This window comes from Papio anubis, chromosome 7 (assembly GCF_008728515.1).
Source record: "Papio anubis isolate 15944 chromosome 7, Panubis1.0, whole genome shotgun sequence".
Classification (NCBI taxonomy): Eukaryota; Metazoa; Chordata; class Mammalia; order Primates; family Cercopithecidae; genus Papio; species Papio anubis.
Genome location: NC_044982.1, coordinates 136,778,999 through 136,794,718, shown reverse-complemented (window position 1 = coordinate 136,794,718; position 15,720 = coordinate 136,778,999). Strand labels below are relative to the sequence as shown.

General features: G+C 42.3%; 1 protein-coding gene across 2 annotated transcripts in view; it reads right to left on the bottom strand.

The window, feature by feature from the left end:
* LOC116275846 (very long-chain acyl-CoA synthetase-like) overlaps positions 1–15,720 on the bottom strand; it is a 53,950-nt gene that overhangs the window by 23,488 nt on the left and 14,742 nt on the right. The window contains exons 2-4 of one of the 2 annotated variants that reach the window (XM_031668702.1): positions 15,315–15,524; positions 10,567–10,725; positions 7,489–7,613 (exon numbers count right to left, since the gene is read on the bottom strand). In XM_031668702.1, the coding sequence (XP_031524562.1) occupies positions 7,489–7,613; positions 10,567–10,725; positions 15,315–15,524 (494 nt within the window). The remainder of the gene's footprint in view (positions 1–7,488; positions 7,614–10,566; positions 10,726–15,314; positions 15,525–15,720) is intronic. The other variant, XM_031668703.1, reaches the window with a different exon arrangement.

Sequence of the window (15,720 nt, the reverse complement as noted above, 5' to 3'; positions counted from 1 at the left end):
TTGTTTTATAGGTCTTGTGTGATTTATGCTTTAAAGAGGTTGTGTTATGATGTGTTTCCGGGATGTGTTTCAAGATTTAGAGCTCCTTTTAGCAAGTCTTATAGTGGTAGCTTGGTAATGGCGAATTCTCTCAGCATTTGTTTGTCTGAAAACGACTATATCTTTCCTTCATATATGATGCTTAGTTTCGCTGGATACAAAATTATTGGCTGACAATTGTTTTGTTTGAGGTGGCTGAAGATAGGGCCCCAAACCCTTCTAGCTTGTAGGGTTTCTGCTGATAAATGTTTTTTTTTTTTTTTTTTGAGACAGAGTCTCGCTCGGTTGCCCAGCCTGGAGTGCAGTGGCCGGATCTCAGCTCACTGCAAGCTCCGCCTCCTGGGTTCATGCCATTCTCCTGCCTCAGCCTCCCAAGTTCGGACTACAGGCACCCGCCACCTCGCCCGGCTAGTTTTTTGTATTTTTTAGTAGAGATGGGGTTTCACCAGGTTAACCAGGATGGTCTCGATCTCCTGACCTCGTGATCTGCCCGTCTCGGCCTCCCAAAGTGCTGGGATTACAGGCTTGAGCCACTGCGCCCAGCCTAAATCTGCTGTTAATCTAATAGGTTTTCCTTTATAGGTTATCTGGTGCTTCTGTCTCACAGCTCTTAAGATTCTTTCCTTGGTCTTAACATTGGATAACCTGATGACAATATGCCTAGGCAAAGATCTTTTTGTGATGAATTTCCCAGGTGTTCTTTGTGCTTCTTGTATTTGCATGTCTAGGTCTAGCAAGACTGGAAAGTTTTCCTCAATTATTCACCCAAATATGTTTTCCAAGTGTTTAGAATTGTCTTCTTCCTCAGGAACATCAAGTATTCTTAGGTTTGGTCATTTAATCCCAGACTTCTTGGAGGCTTTGTTCATATTTCCTTATTATTTTTTCTTTGTCTTTATTTATTGGGTTAATTCAAAGACCTTGTCTTCAAGCTCTGAATTTCTTTCTTCTACTTGTTCAATTCTATTGCCGAGACTTTCTAGAGCATTTTGCATTTCTAAAAGTGTGTCCAAAGTTTCCTGAATTTTTGCTTCTTGTTTTCTTTAAGCTATCTATTTCCTTGAATATTTCTCCCTTCACTCTTGTAAAATTTTTTGGATTTCCTTGCATTGGGCTTCGTATTTCTCTGGTTCCTCCCTGATTAGCTTAATAACTAACCTCCTGAATTTTTTTTTCAGGCAAATCAGGGATTTCTTCTTGGTTTGGATTCATTGCTGGTGAACTAGTGTGATCTTTTGGGGATGTTGACGAGCCTTGGTTTGTCATATTACCAGGGCTGGTTTTCTGATTCCTTCTCATTTGGGTAGGCTCCATCAGATGGAAGGTCTAGGGCTAAAGGGTGTTGTTCAGAATTTTGTCCCATGGGGTATTCCTTTGATGTAGCACTCTCCCCCTTTTCCTATTGATGTGGTTCCTGTGAGCTAAACTGCAGTGATTGTTGTCTCTCTTCTGGGTCTAGCCACCCAGCAAGTCTACTCAGCTCCGGGCTGGTACTGGGGGTTATCTGCACAGAGTCCTGTGATGTGAACTATCTATGGGTCTCTCAGCCATGGATACCAGCACCTGTTCCAGTGGAGGTGGCTGAGGATGCAATGACTCCATAGGGGTCCTTAGCTTTGGTGGTTTAATGCCCTGTTTTGTGCTGGTTGGTCTCCTGCCAGGAGGTGGTACTTTCCAGAAAGCATCAGCTGCAGTAGTGTGGAGAGGCACTGGCAGTGGGCAGGGCCCTATTATCCCTAAGACTATATGTTCTTTGTCCTCTGCTACCAAGGTGGATAGGGAAGGACCATCAGGTAGGGGCAGGGCTAGGCCTGTCTGAGCTCAGACTCTCCTTGGGCCAGTCTTGCTGTGGCTGCTGTGGGGGATGGGGCGAGGTTCCCAGGTCACTGGAGTTGTGTACCTAAGAGGATTATGGCTGTCTCTGCTGAGTCATGCAGGTTGTCAGGGAAGTGGGGGAAAACTGGCAGTCACAGGCCTCATCCAGCTTCCAGGCAACCTGAAGGGCTGGTCTTACTCCCACTGTGCCCCCACAACAGCCCTGACTCTGTCTCCAGGTGGAGGGCGAGTCAGGCTTGAAAACTTGCCCAAGGCTTTCTGCCTCCCAGCTGTTAAAGAAAAGGCTTTAGTTCTTCCCCACCTGTGGGGTCTGCAAGCCAGATTCATGCCCTCCCTGGAGTTCTGGCCAGGAGTTTCTTCTTGCCCCATTCAAATTGTCATAAAGTTCAGCTAGAGAATTCCTTCTCCCTGTGGAGTTTTACCCCCTGCTCCTCTGTCCACCCTCCTGATGGATCCCTGTGGTGCCAGGCAGGAACGCCCTGCTAGGGGACCCAGCGAGCTCCCAGGGCCTTTCTACAGCTTCCTCTACCTCTGTATTTTGCTCGGTTTGGCTCTTGACTCAGCTCCAGGTAAAGTTGGGAACTTCTTCTGCAAACAGACCTTCAGCTTCTCCAGTGTGTGTTCAGGAGATGAGGGTCTCCCTTTCCCACTTCCACAGTTGGGGCGATCATAGTATTTGGGGTGTCTCCTGGGTCCTCCAGGAGCAGTCCACTTCTTTCAGAGGGTCTGTGGGTCCTCTCAGGATTGCTGGTTAGTTCTTGCAGTCAATCTGGAGCTAAAATTCACAATGCGAGCCTCCGCATGCTGCTCTGTCTGGAGCCACAATCTAGTCCTGCCTTGCGTTCGCCTTGATCTCCTGTCCTCTGTATTTTACTTCTTACACAGAGTTTCAAATAACCCCCGTTTTAAGCCTGACACTTCATCCCACCTTCAGCTGTATTCAGCATCTGCAATTTCTCAGCTTTCAGGAAGGCAACAACCTTCTTGTTGGGACTTGCCTCTTAAGTTTCATCCTTCTCAGCCTATTATGTCAGTCACTGTTATCTTTTAGCTTCCTATACTATGTAGTTCATGGTTGCGATGTCTCTTAGTTTCTGAGATGATGGTGTTTGTGTGTGTTTTTCTCATCTCCTTGTTTTGGGGTGAAAGGGCAGAAGCTCTTTATCACCTTAGGAAAACTCCGGAGTCCCTGTTCTTAATAATTAATATGTTACACTTCTGCCTGGACAAGGTTCCACCTGTTTGCTTTACACAAGAGGCCCTTCGTCCTTCTGTGTATTCTCCCACCATAGCCAAAAGGACTGTCTAAAAATGCCATCTTCCACATCACTCTTCCATGTAAGGCCCTTTAGTCACGGCTTGTCATGTTCACATTTGAGTCTCAGCAGAGTGAAGCCCTTGCCACCTGACCCAGCCCTTCAGCTTCACCTCCTGCCAGACTGCTTGCAGTCCCCAGTGTGCTGGGTCCTTCAGCTCACGGCTCACGTGATTTTCCTGCTGGCCAGAACCCCTTCTTTTTCTTTTCTGCCTGCAGAACTTCTCTGTATTCTTCAAAGCCCACTTTCCCTGGCGAACCTTCCTGATTCTGCTCCCCTTCCCTCTTTCTTTTGGCCTCCCTCTGTCTTGGGCCCCAGTCATACTGGCCACTCTTCACTCTGTGCTGCAACACATCCATCCATTCTCTTTTTTGAACAGAATGAAGCTGATGCAGAGACAGAAATTTTAGGCTAGAAGGGACCACAGAGGTTATCTAATTTTGGGGGGATGCAGACAACACTAGAGGTAAGTTGAGTCTATTCAGCTTTTTCAGGGTTTTGGTCAATATTATTTCTCCTTCCAAATATCATGCTTCTATGTGTGGCCGCTGGAACTCTTTTTTGGTTCCCTTTCTGTCTTCCTCCTCCCACACTCCAGCAGGTGGCCTAAAGCCTCACTGAGACCCCTTGCTGTAGCTTCAGTCTGTAATTGGAGGAAAGAAACACTGAGCTTTAGCAATATCATGTTCCAGTAAATAACTTTCCCTAGATGACATGGTTTTTAGGCAACTACACAAACCGAATGGGAGGTGACAACCATACACTGCAAGAAATGAATCAGAATGGCCTTTCATTACAAACAGGTGCTCTGAAAGGAAAGGCCCAAAAACAATGCGGGAAGATGGCAAAATAAATAGAAAATATTCACTATAATATTTTAAAAATCACTTAGGTCAACAGCTTTGCTATCTAATCCCCTACTCAACCTCAGAGGAGAGTGATTAAGTAGAATGTTTTCCCTTATTTCTTTCTTTGTGTAAGTGGGCAGAATATTCATTGATTCATCCAACAAATATGTATGGGATGCCTATTATGAGCGACACACTGTTAGGCATGGAAAATGATAATGATAATAATGGCAACATGTGTTGAGCATTTACTAAGTTCCAGCTACTACGTGGTTTACGTATATCATCTCATGTTGTCTTTGTAGACCTCATGTGAGGTAGGTACTATTATCTCCTTGTTGGCTGATGGGAAGCTGAGATTTAGAGAGGTTAACTATCCTGCTCCAATGGTACAGTCAGGATTCAGGCTGACTAACTCCAGAGTACTTGCTCTCAGCACTACTTTAAGTATTTGGAGCCAAATCGGAACCACTGAGTGTGGCTGGAACCATTCTCCATAGCCCCCTGCTCCACCAGAGAAGCTACTGAATATGGCTGAGAAGAGGGCAGAGAAGCACAGTGGCTTCCACCTCCCAGCACTGGCCCCAGATCCTCCTGATGAGCTGGGCCATGTATGTCTGTGGATGGGTGTCATTGGTTTAGCTGCTCTGCTAAGGCAGAGGTTGCAAACCTCCCTGGCATCCAGTGCTTGGGAGTCATTGGTGGGGTTAGTCCCTCCAGCAACAGCGTATTCTAGGCAGCTCTAAGGGTGAGGAAGTTCCTGATTACATTGATCTAGGCCCTTCCCCCATTCATTCTAGTTTTTATCCAATTCTTTTTTATTTTTATTTTTTGCAAAGTCTTTTTGATATAATCTTTCCCATCCCCCACAGAATCTGGACTTCCTACTTCCTATGATGACCCATGATTAAATTTTTAAAAAAAATTTTGCATAGATCTCCTGCTTGTCTAATGACCTATGATTGTTTTCTTTTCCTTTTTTTTTTTTTTTTTGAGATAGGGTCTTGTTCTGTCACCCAGGCTGGAGTGCAGTGGCACAATCTTGGCTCACGGCAACATCTGCCTCCCGCTTCAAGCGACTCTCTTGCTTCAGCCTCCCGAGCAGTTGGGATTACAGGCGCGTGCCAACAAACCCCGCTAATTTTTGTATTTTTAGTAGATACGGGGTTTCTCCATGTTGGCCAGGCTGGTCTTGAACTCCTGACCTTGAATGATCTGCCCGCCTCGGCCTCCCAAAGTGTTGGGATTAGAGGCGTGAGCCATCGTGCCTGGACTGATGACCTGTGATCAAAAAAAAATCTTTAACTGAAGTTTTTTTTTTTTTTTTTTTTGAGATAACTTTGATCTTTTATTATACTTTTTATAAGTATTTTCCAGACAAACAGAACTCAGGGGTGGGGAAGCACTGGCAAATAGGAAGTCCAGGGGTCATTCAAGATTATGCATTAAATCATAGCATATTTTGAAGTCATAAAACCCCAATCAAATTGTCTTTGTTTTCCAGTATTCGAGACAACAGTAAGAGAAAAACTGGGAGAGTGCATGCATGTGTGTGTGTATGTGTGCATGTGTGTATGTGGATACGTGTAAGCCTTAAGACAGCTACACACAAACATATTTATTTTCCTCCAGTCGAAAGGAAGCTCCCATTAGAATGTATAGAAACAACACACACTCCCCAGGAGATTTCTAACTGACAAGGAAGTGTCTTTAAGGTAGAGAAGAAAAGCCCAGCAGAAGGGCCCCATATGGATTTCTGGATGTTAATGGAGAGACATGCTATCTTGAGGGCCACGTGGAATATTAATGAGAAAAAAATTCAATAATGACATTAACAGAAACTGCTGTGGAAAACGCCCTAACCCAACTCACTGCTAATGATGATCCTCAAGAATCTATTGAATATGCCAAAAAATCAGAATAATATGTGCTAAGCCCAAACATTTTGGGGGAAACATTTTAGCTCCCTCAACTCAACTATACGTTTTTCAGGGTCAAGGATTTAAGAGGTTCAGTCCGCAAAATCTGTTGATGCCTATGATGTGTCATTTACAGATCTCGGTGCTGTGGATCTGGTAGTGGACAGAGCCCCTGCTCATATGCGACTTTCATTTAATTGGGCGGGGGGGGGGGGGGGCAGACAATAATCACATAAACCTTTACTATGTCAGGAGTGACAGGTGCCATGAAATGCAGTGACAAGGTGGACAGTGAGGGGCAGGTGATATGTTTGATTATTAGCAGGAGAGGCCTCTCTCCTAATGAGGTAACAGCTGGGCAGATACTGAGTAAAGCGAGGTGAGAGAGACCTGGGGGAAGAGCATCCGACACTTCTTTCTGCATCACATAGCGGCTGGTATGTAAGGTGAGCACGACAGGTGTTTATCAATAGTAATTTATCAACTTAGTGATCCTTTGAGGTTAAGTTGACTGAGTAGATTAAAGGAACTAGAATCTGGTGAAAGGGATTAGAATCTGGCGAGTTTAATGCATTGTCTTGCCCAGTGGTTCTCAACTAGGGTAGCATTTGCCTGCCAAGGGATATTTGGCAGTATCTGGAGACATTTTGATGATCACAACCTGGGCAGGTGGGGAGGTTACTACTGGCATCTCGTGGGCAAAGTTCAAAGGGTGCTAAACACTCTATAACGCACGGAATAAGTCCATGCAGCAAAGAATTAAAAGCCCAAAGTGTCAGTAGTGCCACTGTTGATAAATCCTACCTGATACCAGATCTCTGATGAGAGTTGAGGGACTGGGCAGGAGGAGCTCTTGAGAACAACCCCATCGAGAGCGGAACATCTGCAAACCAGGCAGATCCAAGGCCGTTGGAGATGCCCTGGGGCCTCTGTTCCCAGCTTGGTGACAGACTTGGCTGGTTGGTTTCAAAGTCACGCAGGGATTTATTTATTAAACAATATTAAGTAAAAGTTTCCTATATGGTTTTGGTATAACAGAAAACAAGGAGACAAGATGTGGTTCCAGCCATCAAAGATATTATAGCCAAGGAAGGATGGGAGGCATGAACGCAAACTCCTGCAATGTGACAAGGGCCACAGAGGGTAGAAATAAAATGACGTAGGGGAAAAGAGTAATGACTTTTGTTGGAGTGACCCAAATAGGTTTAATGTATGAGGTATCATTTGAACTGGGCTTTGACAATGGCTTTTAGTAAGCAGAGAGGGAAATGCAGGATATGCTAGGTGGGGGGTAAGATGTGAAAACAAGTAAAAAGTCAGGAAATAATCATCATCATCATAATAATATGAACTCCCACCTAATAAGTCCCCTCTATATGGTAGGTACAGTGCCAAGTACTTTATCATGATAATTGTATACTAAACTCAAAACTGATATATGCAAATCAGCTAAAGCCTAGCACAACCCAAAGTGACTTGAATTTCCATCTTACCCATTTCAAAATGATAGTACAACCGGAGTAGTGTTACCTGTGGTGTGTTGCATAAATACCGAAGCAGTTCACCGATATACTGAATGACAGTGACGTTGTATTTTCTGCAGTCATCCCAAAACTGGCTGGCTGAAAATTTAGTCCGCAAGGCAAGAGTAGCACCTACAGAGAAAGCATAGAAAGTGTCAAGAAAGAGGCCGGGCGCGGTGGCTCAAGCCTGTAATCCCAGCACTTTGGGAGGCCAAGGCGGGCGGATCACAAGGTCAGGAGATCGAGACCATCCTGGCTAACACCGTGAAACCCCGTTTCTACTAAAAAAATACCAAAAAAAAAAAAAAAAAACTAGCCGGGCGTGGTGGCAGGTGCCTGTAATCCCAGCTACTCGGGAGGCTGAGGCAGGAGAATGGCGTGAACCCGGGGGGCAGAGCTTCCAGTGAGCCGAGATTGTGCCACTGCACTCCAGCCTGGGGCACAGATCAAGACTCTGTCTCAAAAACAAACAAACAAACAAAAAGAAAGTGTGAAGAAAGAAATGGTAGAAAAAATTCTCCCAATTATATTTAATTTGTGAACTTTGAAAGACAGAAATTTAAAAATAAATTATATTTGCAAACAAGTATTGAGTACCTTATATTCAATGCAAAAAATTAGTAAGACATGGTTTTGTTTGATAGGGGCTTCCAATCTATGGAGGAGAAGACTCATACAAAGGTCATTTTAATAAAAGTCAGCTTACAGTAAGAGATTCAAATGAGGTCCTAAAAAGGAGGGAGGGGAGAGGGACAGAGATTTCATGCCATATATATATATAGACACACACACACACATATATATATATAAATATTTCATGCTATATATATAGAGAGAGAGACTGTCTCAAATATACATATATACACACACATACATACGTGTGTGTGTGTGTGTGTGTATATATATATATATATATTTGAGACAGAGTCTCATTCTATTTTTTTTTTCTTTTTTTGAGACTGAGTCTCACTCTGTCACCCAGGCTGGAGTGCAGTGGTGCCATCTTGACTCACTGCAACATCCGCCTCCTGGGTACAAGTGATTCTCTTGCCTCAGCCTCCTGAGTAGGTGAGATTACAGCTATGTGCCACCACGCCTGGTAAATTTTTTGTATTTTTAGTCGAGATGGGGTTTCCCTGTGTTAGCCAGGATGGTCTCAATCTCCTGACCTCGTGATCTGTCCCCCTCGGCCTCCCAAAGTGCTGGGATTACAGGTGTGAGCCACCGCACCTGGCCCGAGTCTTGCTCTGTTGCCCAGGCTGGAGTGCAGTGGTGCAATCTTGGCTCACTGCAACCTCCGCCTTGTGGGTTCTTGTGCCTCAGTCTCTAACTAGCTGGGATTACAGGCGGGCACCATCATGCCTGGCTAATTTTTGTATTTTGTAAGAAGTGATGGGGTTTTGCCATGTTGACCAGGCTGGTCTCAAACTCCTGACCTCAAGTGATTCGCCTGCCTCAACCTCCAAAGTGCTGGGATTACAGGCAGGAGCCACTGTGCCTGGCTCGTTCATACAATATTTTAAATAATTTTGTGCATAAAATAAAGTTTGTGTTAAGTACTTATCTGTAGTATTTTCCACTTGTGGTGTCCTGGTGCTCAAAGAGTTTCAGATTTTGGAGTATTTTGGATTTCAAATTTTTGGATTGTGTGTGTGTGTGTGTGTGTGTGTGTGTGTGTGTATGTGTGTGTTTGAGCTGCTATAACAATATAGTACAGACTGGGTGGCTTAAACAACATATATCTCTTGCAGTTCTGGAGGCTGGGAAGTCCCTATCAAGGTGTTGGCAGATCGGGTGTCTGGTGAGGGCATTTTCCTGGTTTGGGGATGGTCATCATCTCCCTGTGTCCTTACATGGAAGAGAACGGAGTCAGGAAAGAAGCTCTCTCCTGTCTCTTCTGATAAGGGCACTACCTTTCATGAAGGTGCTACTCTCATGACCCAATTACCTCCCAAAGACCCTACCAGCTATTGGGGGTTAGGATTTCAACACATACATTTTTGGGGGACACAAATACCCATCCATGACATGCATGCATATACACACACATATATGTGTATATATTTTGTATATATATATGTGTATATATTTTTATATATACATATACGATTATTTAAAATGAAATGCCACATGGGAGAAAAAGTTGTTTTTTAGTTCAGTCAGAAAGTTACAGATAGCTTCCTGGAAGAGGTGGCTATTGAACTTTGCGGTAACGTATACAAGTGACATAAATCCTCCTGGAAGAAGAGAGGATGGCAACTCCAATTTGAATAGTAAAGTCTGAGAAGGAAAGAGAAGAGATGGCAAGCCAAGCCAAGTATTCTGATGGAGTTGCCATCTTCTCTCTTTCTAGTAGAGCGAAAAGCTGTGGAAACAGGGGAGGCTGCAGAAGAGTGCACACAACTGAAGAAGTTTAAATCAGATGCTGATGGAGATCAACATGTAAGTTTCTAAAGATGGAAATGACATGACATAGAATCTAAGATTCAAGTGTCATAACCTAGATACAGATAATTTTTTATTTTTATTTTTATTTTATTTTTCACAGTTGAGGTCTCACTCTGTCAACCAGCTTGGAGTGCAGTGGTGCAATCACAGCTCACTGCAATCTTGAACTCTTGGACTCAAGCAATTCTCTTACTTCAGCCTCCTGGGTAGCTGGGACTACAGACTCGAGCCACCATGCCTGGCTATTTTTTTTTTTTTTTTTTTTTTTGTAGAGATGAGGTTTGCTCTGTTGCCCAGGCTGGTCTTGAACTCCTGGCCTCAAGCAATCCTCCTGCCTTGGTCTCCCAAAGTGCTGGGAATACAGGTATGAACCATTGCACCCAGCTCTAAAATATTTTAAAGGAGTTTCTCTCTTGATATACTAAACAATTACAGCACTATATTATTAGATAAGCAGGCATGAAAAAACAGATTATTTTAGATGTTTGCTTGTAATATGAGTCAAATAGCCTTATTGTTAAAGCAAAATTGAAGACTGTTCCGAGCAGACAGCAACATAGCCAAATTTTACATTACTGTTCCTTGTGAGAAAATGTAAATGTGCACTCGCCTCCAACACTTTGTAGGAAAAGCTTACCAGCCACAATACATCCATGAAAGCCAATCAATAGTGCAGCACTGTGGTACAAGGGCAGAGTGATATAGATGACATCATCTGCCTTCAATCCGCTTACAAAAGCGAGGCCAGTTCCATACCATATGCGCTGATGAGTGATCATGGCCGCTTTTGGAAGACCTTTGCAAATATACAAGAGAAGGTATGAGTTAACCAAGATTGGGCATTTACAATGTAGGAGAGAGATCTGGCTTAGGAAGATTAATCATCCTGTATTTTGAGAATTGCACTGGGAAGGGCCATGACCGGTTAGACCAGAAGTTGACAAATTTTTTCTATAAAGGACCAGAGAGTAAATGTTTTAGGCTTTGTGGGTCATACGACCTCTGTTGCAACAACTGAACTCTGCTATTGTGGTCAAAAGCAGCCATACACATACACATAAATAGAGTGTGGCTGTGTTCCAATAAAACTTTATTTATAAAAACAGGTGGGAGGCTGTATTTGGCCCACAAGCCACAGATTGCTAACTCCTGAGTTAGATGGTTAGATGGTAGTAATCTGAAGAGAAACAGAAAACAGAGGAATGAATGTCTATTGAATTTCTGCTCTGTGGCTACCATTTTGCATGAAATTTAAAAAATGTCGTTTAATTTCCATAACATATTTATGTATGACATAAACAGAATTATATTCTCCAATCCACAGACGTGAAGGCTGGGAGTCAGAGAGATTTCTTATGTACTGGAGTTAGTTTATACAAACAAAGCAAATATGAACATTTCCTTATATGTTCTTGCCTTTTCCATTAAAAAATATGCACACTCAGCCGGGTGCGATGGCTCACACCTGTAATCCCAGCACTTTGGGAGGCCAAGGTGGGTGGATCACAAGGTCAGGAGATCGAGACCATCCTGGCTAACATGGTGAAATCCCGTCTCTACTAAAAATACAAAAAATTAGCCAGGCGTGGTGGTGGGCACCTGTAGTCCCAGCTACTTGGGAGGTTGAGGCGGGAGAATGGCATGAACCTGGGAGGTGGAGGTTGCAGTGAGCTGAGATAGTGCCACTGCACTCCAGCCTGGGCGACAGAGTCAGACTCTGTCTCAAAAAAAAAAAAAAAAAAAAAAAAAAAAAAAAAAAAGCACACTCTTTTGCATGTTTTTTTGTCTCTGCTGCTTAACACTGTTTGTTGGAGATTTGTTCATGTTTGTACATAGAGATTTTTCTTATTCATTTATTTATTCTCTTTCTCAGCTCCTTCAGAAGTCCTTTTATGAGTCTATTATAATTTATTTATACTATTTGCTGTTACAAATGATGCTGCAGTGAAGAACCTCATCCACATGGCAGTTCACATATGAATGACACCATATCTTTTGGATAAATTCACAGAAGTGAGATTGTTGTGTCAAAAGATAAAAGATGGCCAGTCCTGTAATCCCAGCACTTTGGGATGCTGAGGCAGGAGGATCGCTTGAGCCCAGGAGTTCAGCACCAGTCTGGGCAACATAGTGAGACCCCTCCTCAACAAAAAGTAAAACAAATTAGCTGGGCGTGGCAGCATGCATCTGTAGTCCTAGCTACTTGGGTGGGAGGATTGCTTGAGCCCAGGAGGTTGAGGCTACAGTGAGCCCTGATCCTGCCACTGTACTCCAGCCTGGGCAACAGATTGAGTCCCTGTCTCAAAAAAAAAGTCTTTATAATCTTGATAAATAACTACCACATTGCCAGTTATAAGGGGTGTCCCCATTCATTCTCCTACCAGCAATACATGAGTATGCCTGTTTCCTCCTAGCCTTGTCAATGTGTGCTCTTAAATGTTGGGACCTTTGCCAGTCAGAAAGGTGAAAAACGGTATCTCCATGTAGTTTTAGTACATTAGACTAAATGCGTTTGCATATTCTTAACCATAATTTATATACGTTTTTTGTAAGATTTTCTTCTGTTAAGTGTTTGCTTATATTGTTTCCCATGGAAGAACAGTTCAACTGGGGAGGGCATGAAGTCACTGGGAAGGGGACTAAGGAGTTTCAGATCTGAGTGGGTAAGTAGACTTCATGAAGAGGAAGACAGATCTCTGTTGACTCAGATTCTTTAATACTTGATGGTACGTTCACCGGATATTGCCCAAGTAGCAGCAACTTGTTCCGAGGCAGACAAATATGGTCAGCAACCTACCATTATTGTAAATACAATTCAGAATTCATTTTCTTTGACAATGGGCCAGTTTTTTTGTTTTGTTTTATATGTTATTATTAATATTATTTTTGAGATAGGCTTTCACTCTGTTGCCAGGCTGGAGTGTAGTGGTGTTCAAGGCTCACCACAGCCTCAGGTCAAGTGATCCTCTTGTCTCATCCCCGCAAGTATCTGGGACCACAGGTGTGCACCACCATGCCTGACTAATTTATTTATGTATATTTTTTGTAGAGACGAGGTCTTGCTTTATTGCCCAGACTGATCTTGAACTCTTGGCTTCAAGTAAGCCTCCCATCTTGGCCCCAAAGTGTTGGGATTGTAGATAAGAGCCATAGTGCCTGGCCTCTGAGTTTTTTAAAAAGAAATGCTCATCTTTGTTGTGCTGAAGTACTTTCAGAACTTTCCTAAATTAAGATTTTGTATTAATGAAGAAATGAGAATATCTGGTAACTATTATATAATTTTGTGCCAATGACTTCCTTTCAGGAACAGGAACATTTGTTCTCCAACTGTTTAAATGAATTCTTTTAATTAATGTTTACAAGAGTAACTTAGCAATTTTTTTTTTTCTACAGACAGTGTCTTGCTCTGTCACCCAGCATGGGGTACAGTGGCACATCACTGTAGCCTCAGACTCCTGGGCTCAAGTGATCCTCCCACCTCTGTCTCCCAAGTAGCTAGGACTACAAGGTGTACCACTATGCCAGCTAATTTTTTAATGTTTTTGTAAAGATGGGGTCTTGCTATGTTGCCCAGCCTGGTCTCAAACTTCTGGGCTCAAGTGAACCTCCTGCCTTAGCCTCCCAAAGTTCTGAGATTATAGATGTGAGCCACTGTGCTTGGCCTAGTAAATATTTGATTCAGAGAAAACGAAAAAAGTAAAATAAACACCCATTCAATTGTCTTCCAATTAAATATAAATTCTGACTTAAGAGATTAAATCAGAGAATGCTCATTCTCCTTTTTCTCCCTAAAAGGGATTTTCTATTTGACTGTGAAAACAGCATTATAACAAAGTTTCATACTTGTTTACACAGTACTAAGACTGGATTTCCCCCTCACTAACCAAGGGCTCAATCCTTTCTCAAATAAACATTTACAATTTAATTTTACCATTCTATTAAGAAATAATGATAAAAGTCCCATATGTTAAGGGAATGTCTGTATGCAGCAGAAGCAATTGGTTAATTGTGCCAGCTCACCTTTCTGTTGGCCTGGCAATAAAAATAAAAAAATAAAAAAAATGAGAGATATTATGTTTTGGGCACCAGCTTTAATATATCAATTCTGGCTTCTTCTCATTTACTTAAATACTTAGCAAAAGTGACCGTATGAAGTGAGGCCAACAATCAGGTTAAACTCAGGTCCAGGAACTGTGAGCTCAGGTGGGTGTTGAGGGCCTGTCGAGGCGAAGGAGACAGTTCCTGTCAGCTGTAGCTGAGATAAAAGGCTCAAAGGACATTTTAGCCTGGTCTGTTGATTATTTAACAAGGAGAAGACATGTATTACCTGCTTAAATTAAATTAAAATTTTAATCAACAGAGGTAAAAGACTCACAGATTCAATTTTCCAATATTGATAATAGTAATTGGCATGCTGGGGCTGGCTTCCTGTCCTTCTTTTAAATATACCCCTCAGGCTTCATATTATTACATTTTGGTCTTCCTGGCCTATAGTAGGCAGACACTAAATATCTATCACATGAAGAAACAAGAAGGTACTAGGGATAGAGCTGTCAATTGTATGAGCTGTGGAATCAGCCTCCAAGGTGAATCCTGACAGTTCTAATGCTTATCTTGGGAAGTTCTTAACCTCTCTAAGTATCATTTTCTGAATCTCTAAAATGGAAGTAAAAATAGTACCCATGTCAAGAGTAGGGGCAGAATCTTATCAACAAATGTTGTAAAGCCCCTTGAAGAATGCCTAGTACACATACTACCCTTAATATTGCTTCTTCCATATAGCAGTGCTCCCATGACATTGTTAATTGGTAGTATTTCTTCTTAGTGGCTCATAATGGTGCAGCTTACAGTTGAAGGCATCCTAGATTTGATGAAATACAGTGTTTTAGGCCTTATGCTATAGCCACCCCACATCCACAGCACCAAACAGCTCCAAATCAGTATTGCATGGGAAGATAATGGTTAAAACATTTATATAAACAGAACCCCCAATTGTTCACTGGTCTTCTCCTGTGTTCCATTTATAATCAATTATAAAGTCTATATGGACTCCGGACATAATATAATCAAAACACAACAAGCATGGAAAACAATTCCAACTACCCATTCAGTGTCAAATCTCATTCATCATCATAACTCCTTCTGTAGTTCTTGGTTAACCTCTTTATCTGTTCTATACCAACTGGGGGAAAATATGCATAGCTTGGAGAAACCCAAATGAGATCACATGCTATGAAATAAGATCAGTTCCCACAGGCAAATAACTAAATCTACTGAAGTATTAGTTATCCAATAAGTTTTGCCAAAGAAAGAGATTTGAAAACCTGTGCCAACATTTAACTCCTTCAGATCCATTTTTTTGGGGAATCCCCCCTTTATTTTTACCTGTGGTTCCAGAAGTGTAGATGTATAAGGCAGGAGTGGAAAAAGTGACTTCAGACCTCCATGACTCTGGGGTAGGTTCAGCTGATACTTCATCCACTTTGTCCAGGAAAGAGTCAACCCCATCTGTGTTAGAAGTTCTGCTCACATAATAGATGGACACATCATCTTTTTTAAGGCTTGGCAGTATCTCTTCAACAGCTGCTTGTAGGTCTTAATTTAATAAGAAAAAAATCAAAACAACTAAATCAGTCTATTAAAGTTCTATTAGTGCATCAATAAGCATCATAATTTTATTTTCAGCATAATTTTTTGCTTAAATGTGTGGACATGACAAATGATGCTTATCATTATGTATTTTATATTATTATTATTATTATTTTAATGGAGAGGGGGTCTATGTCAACCA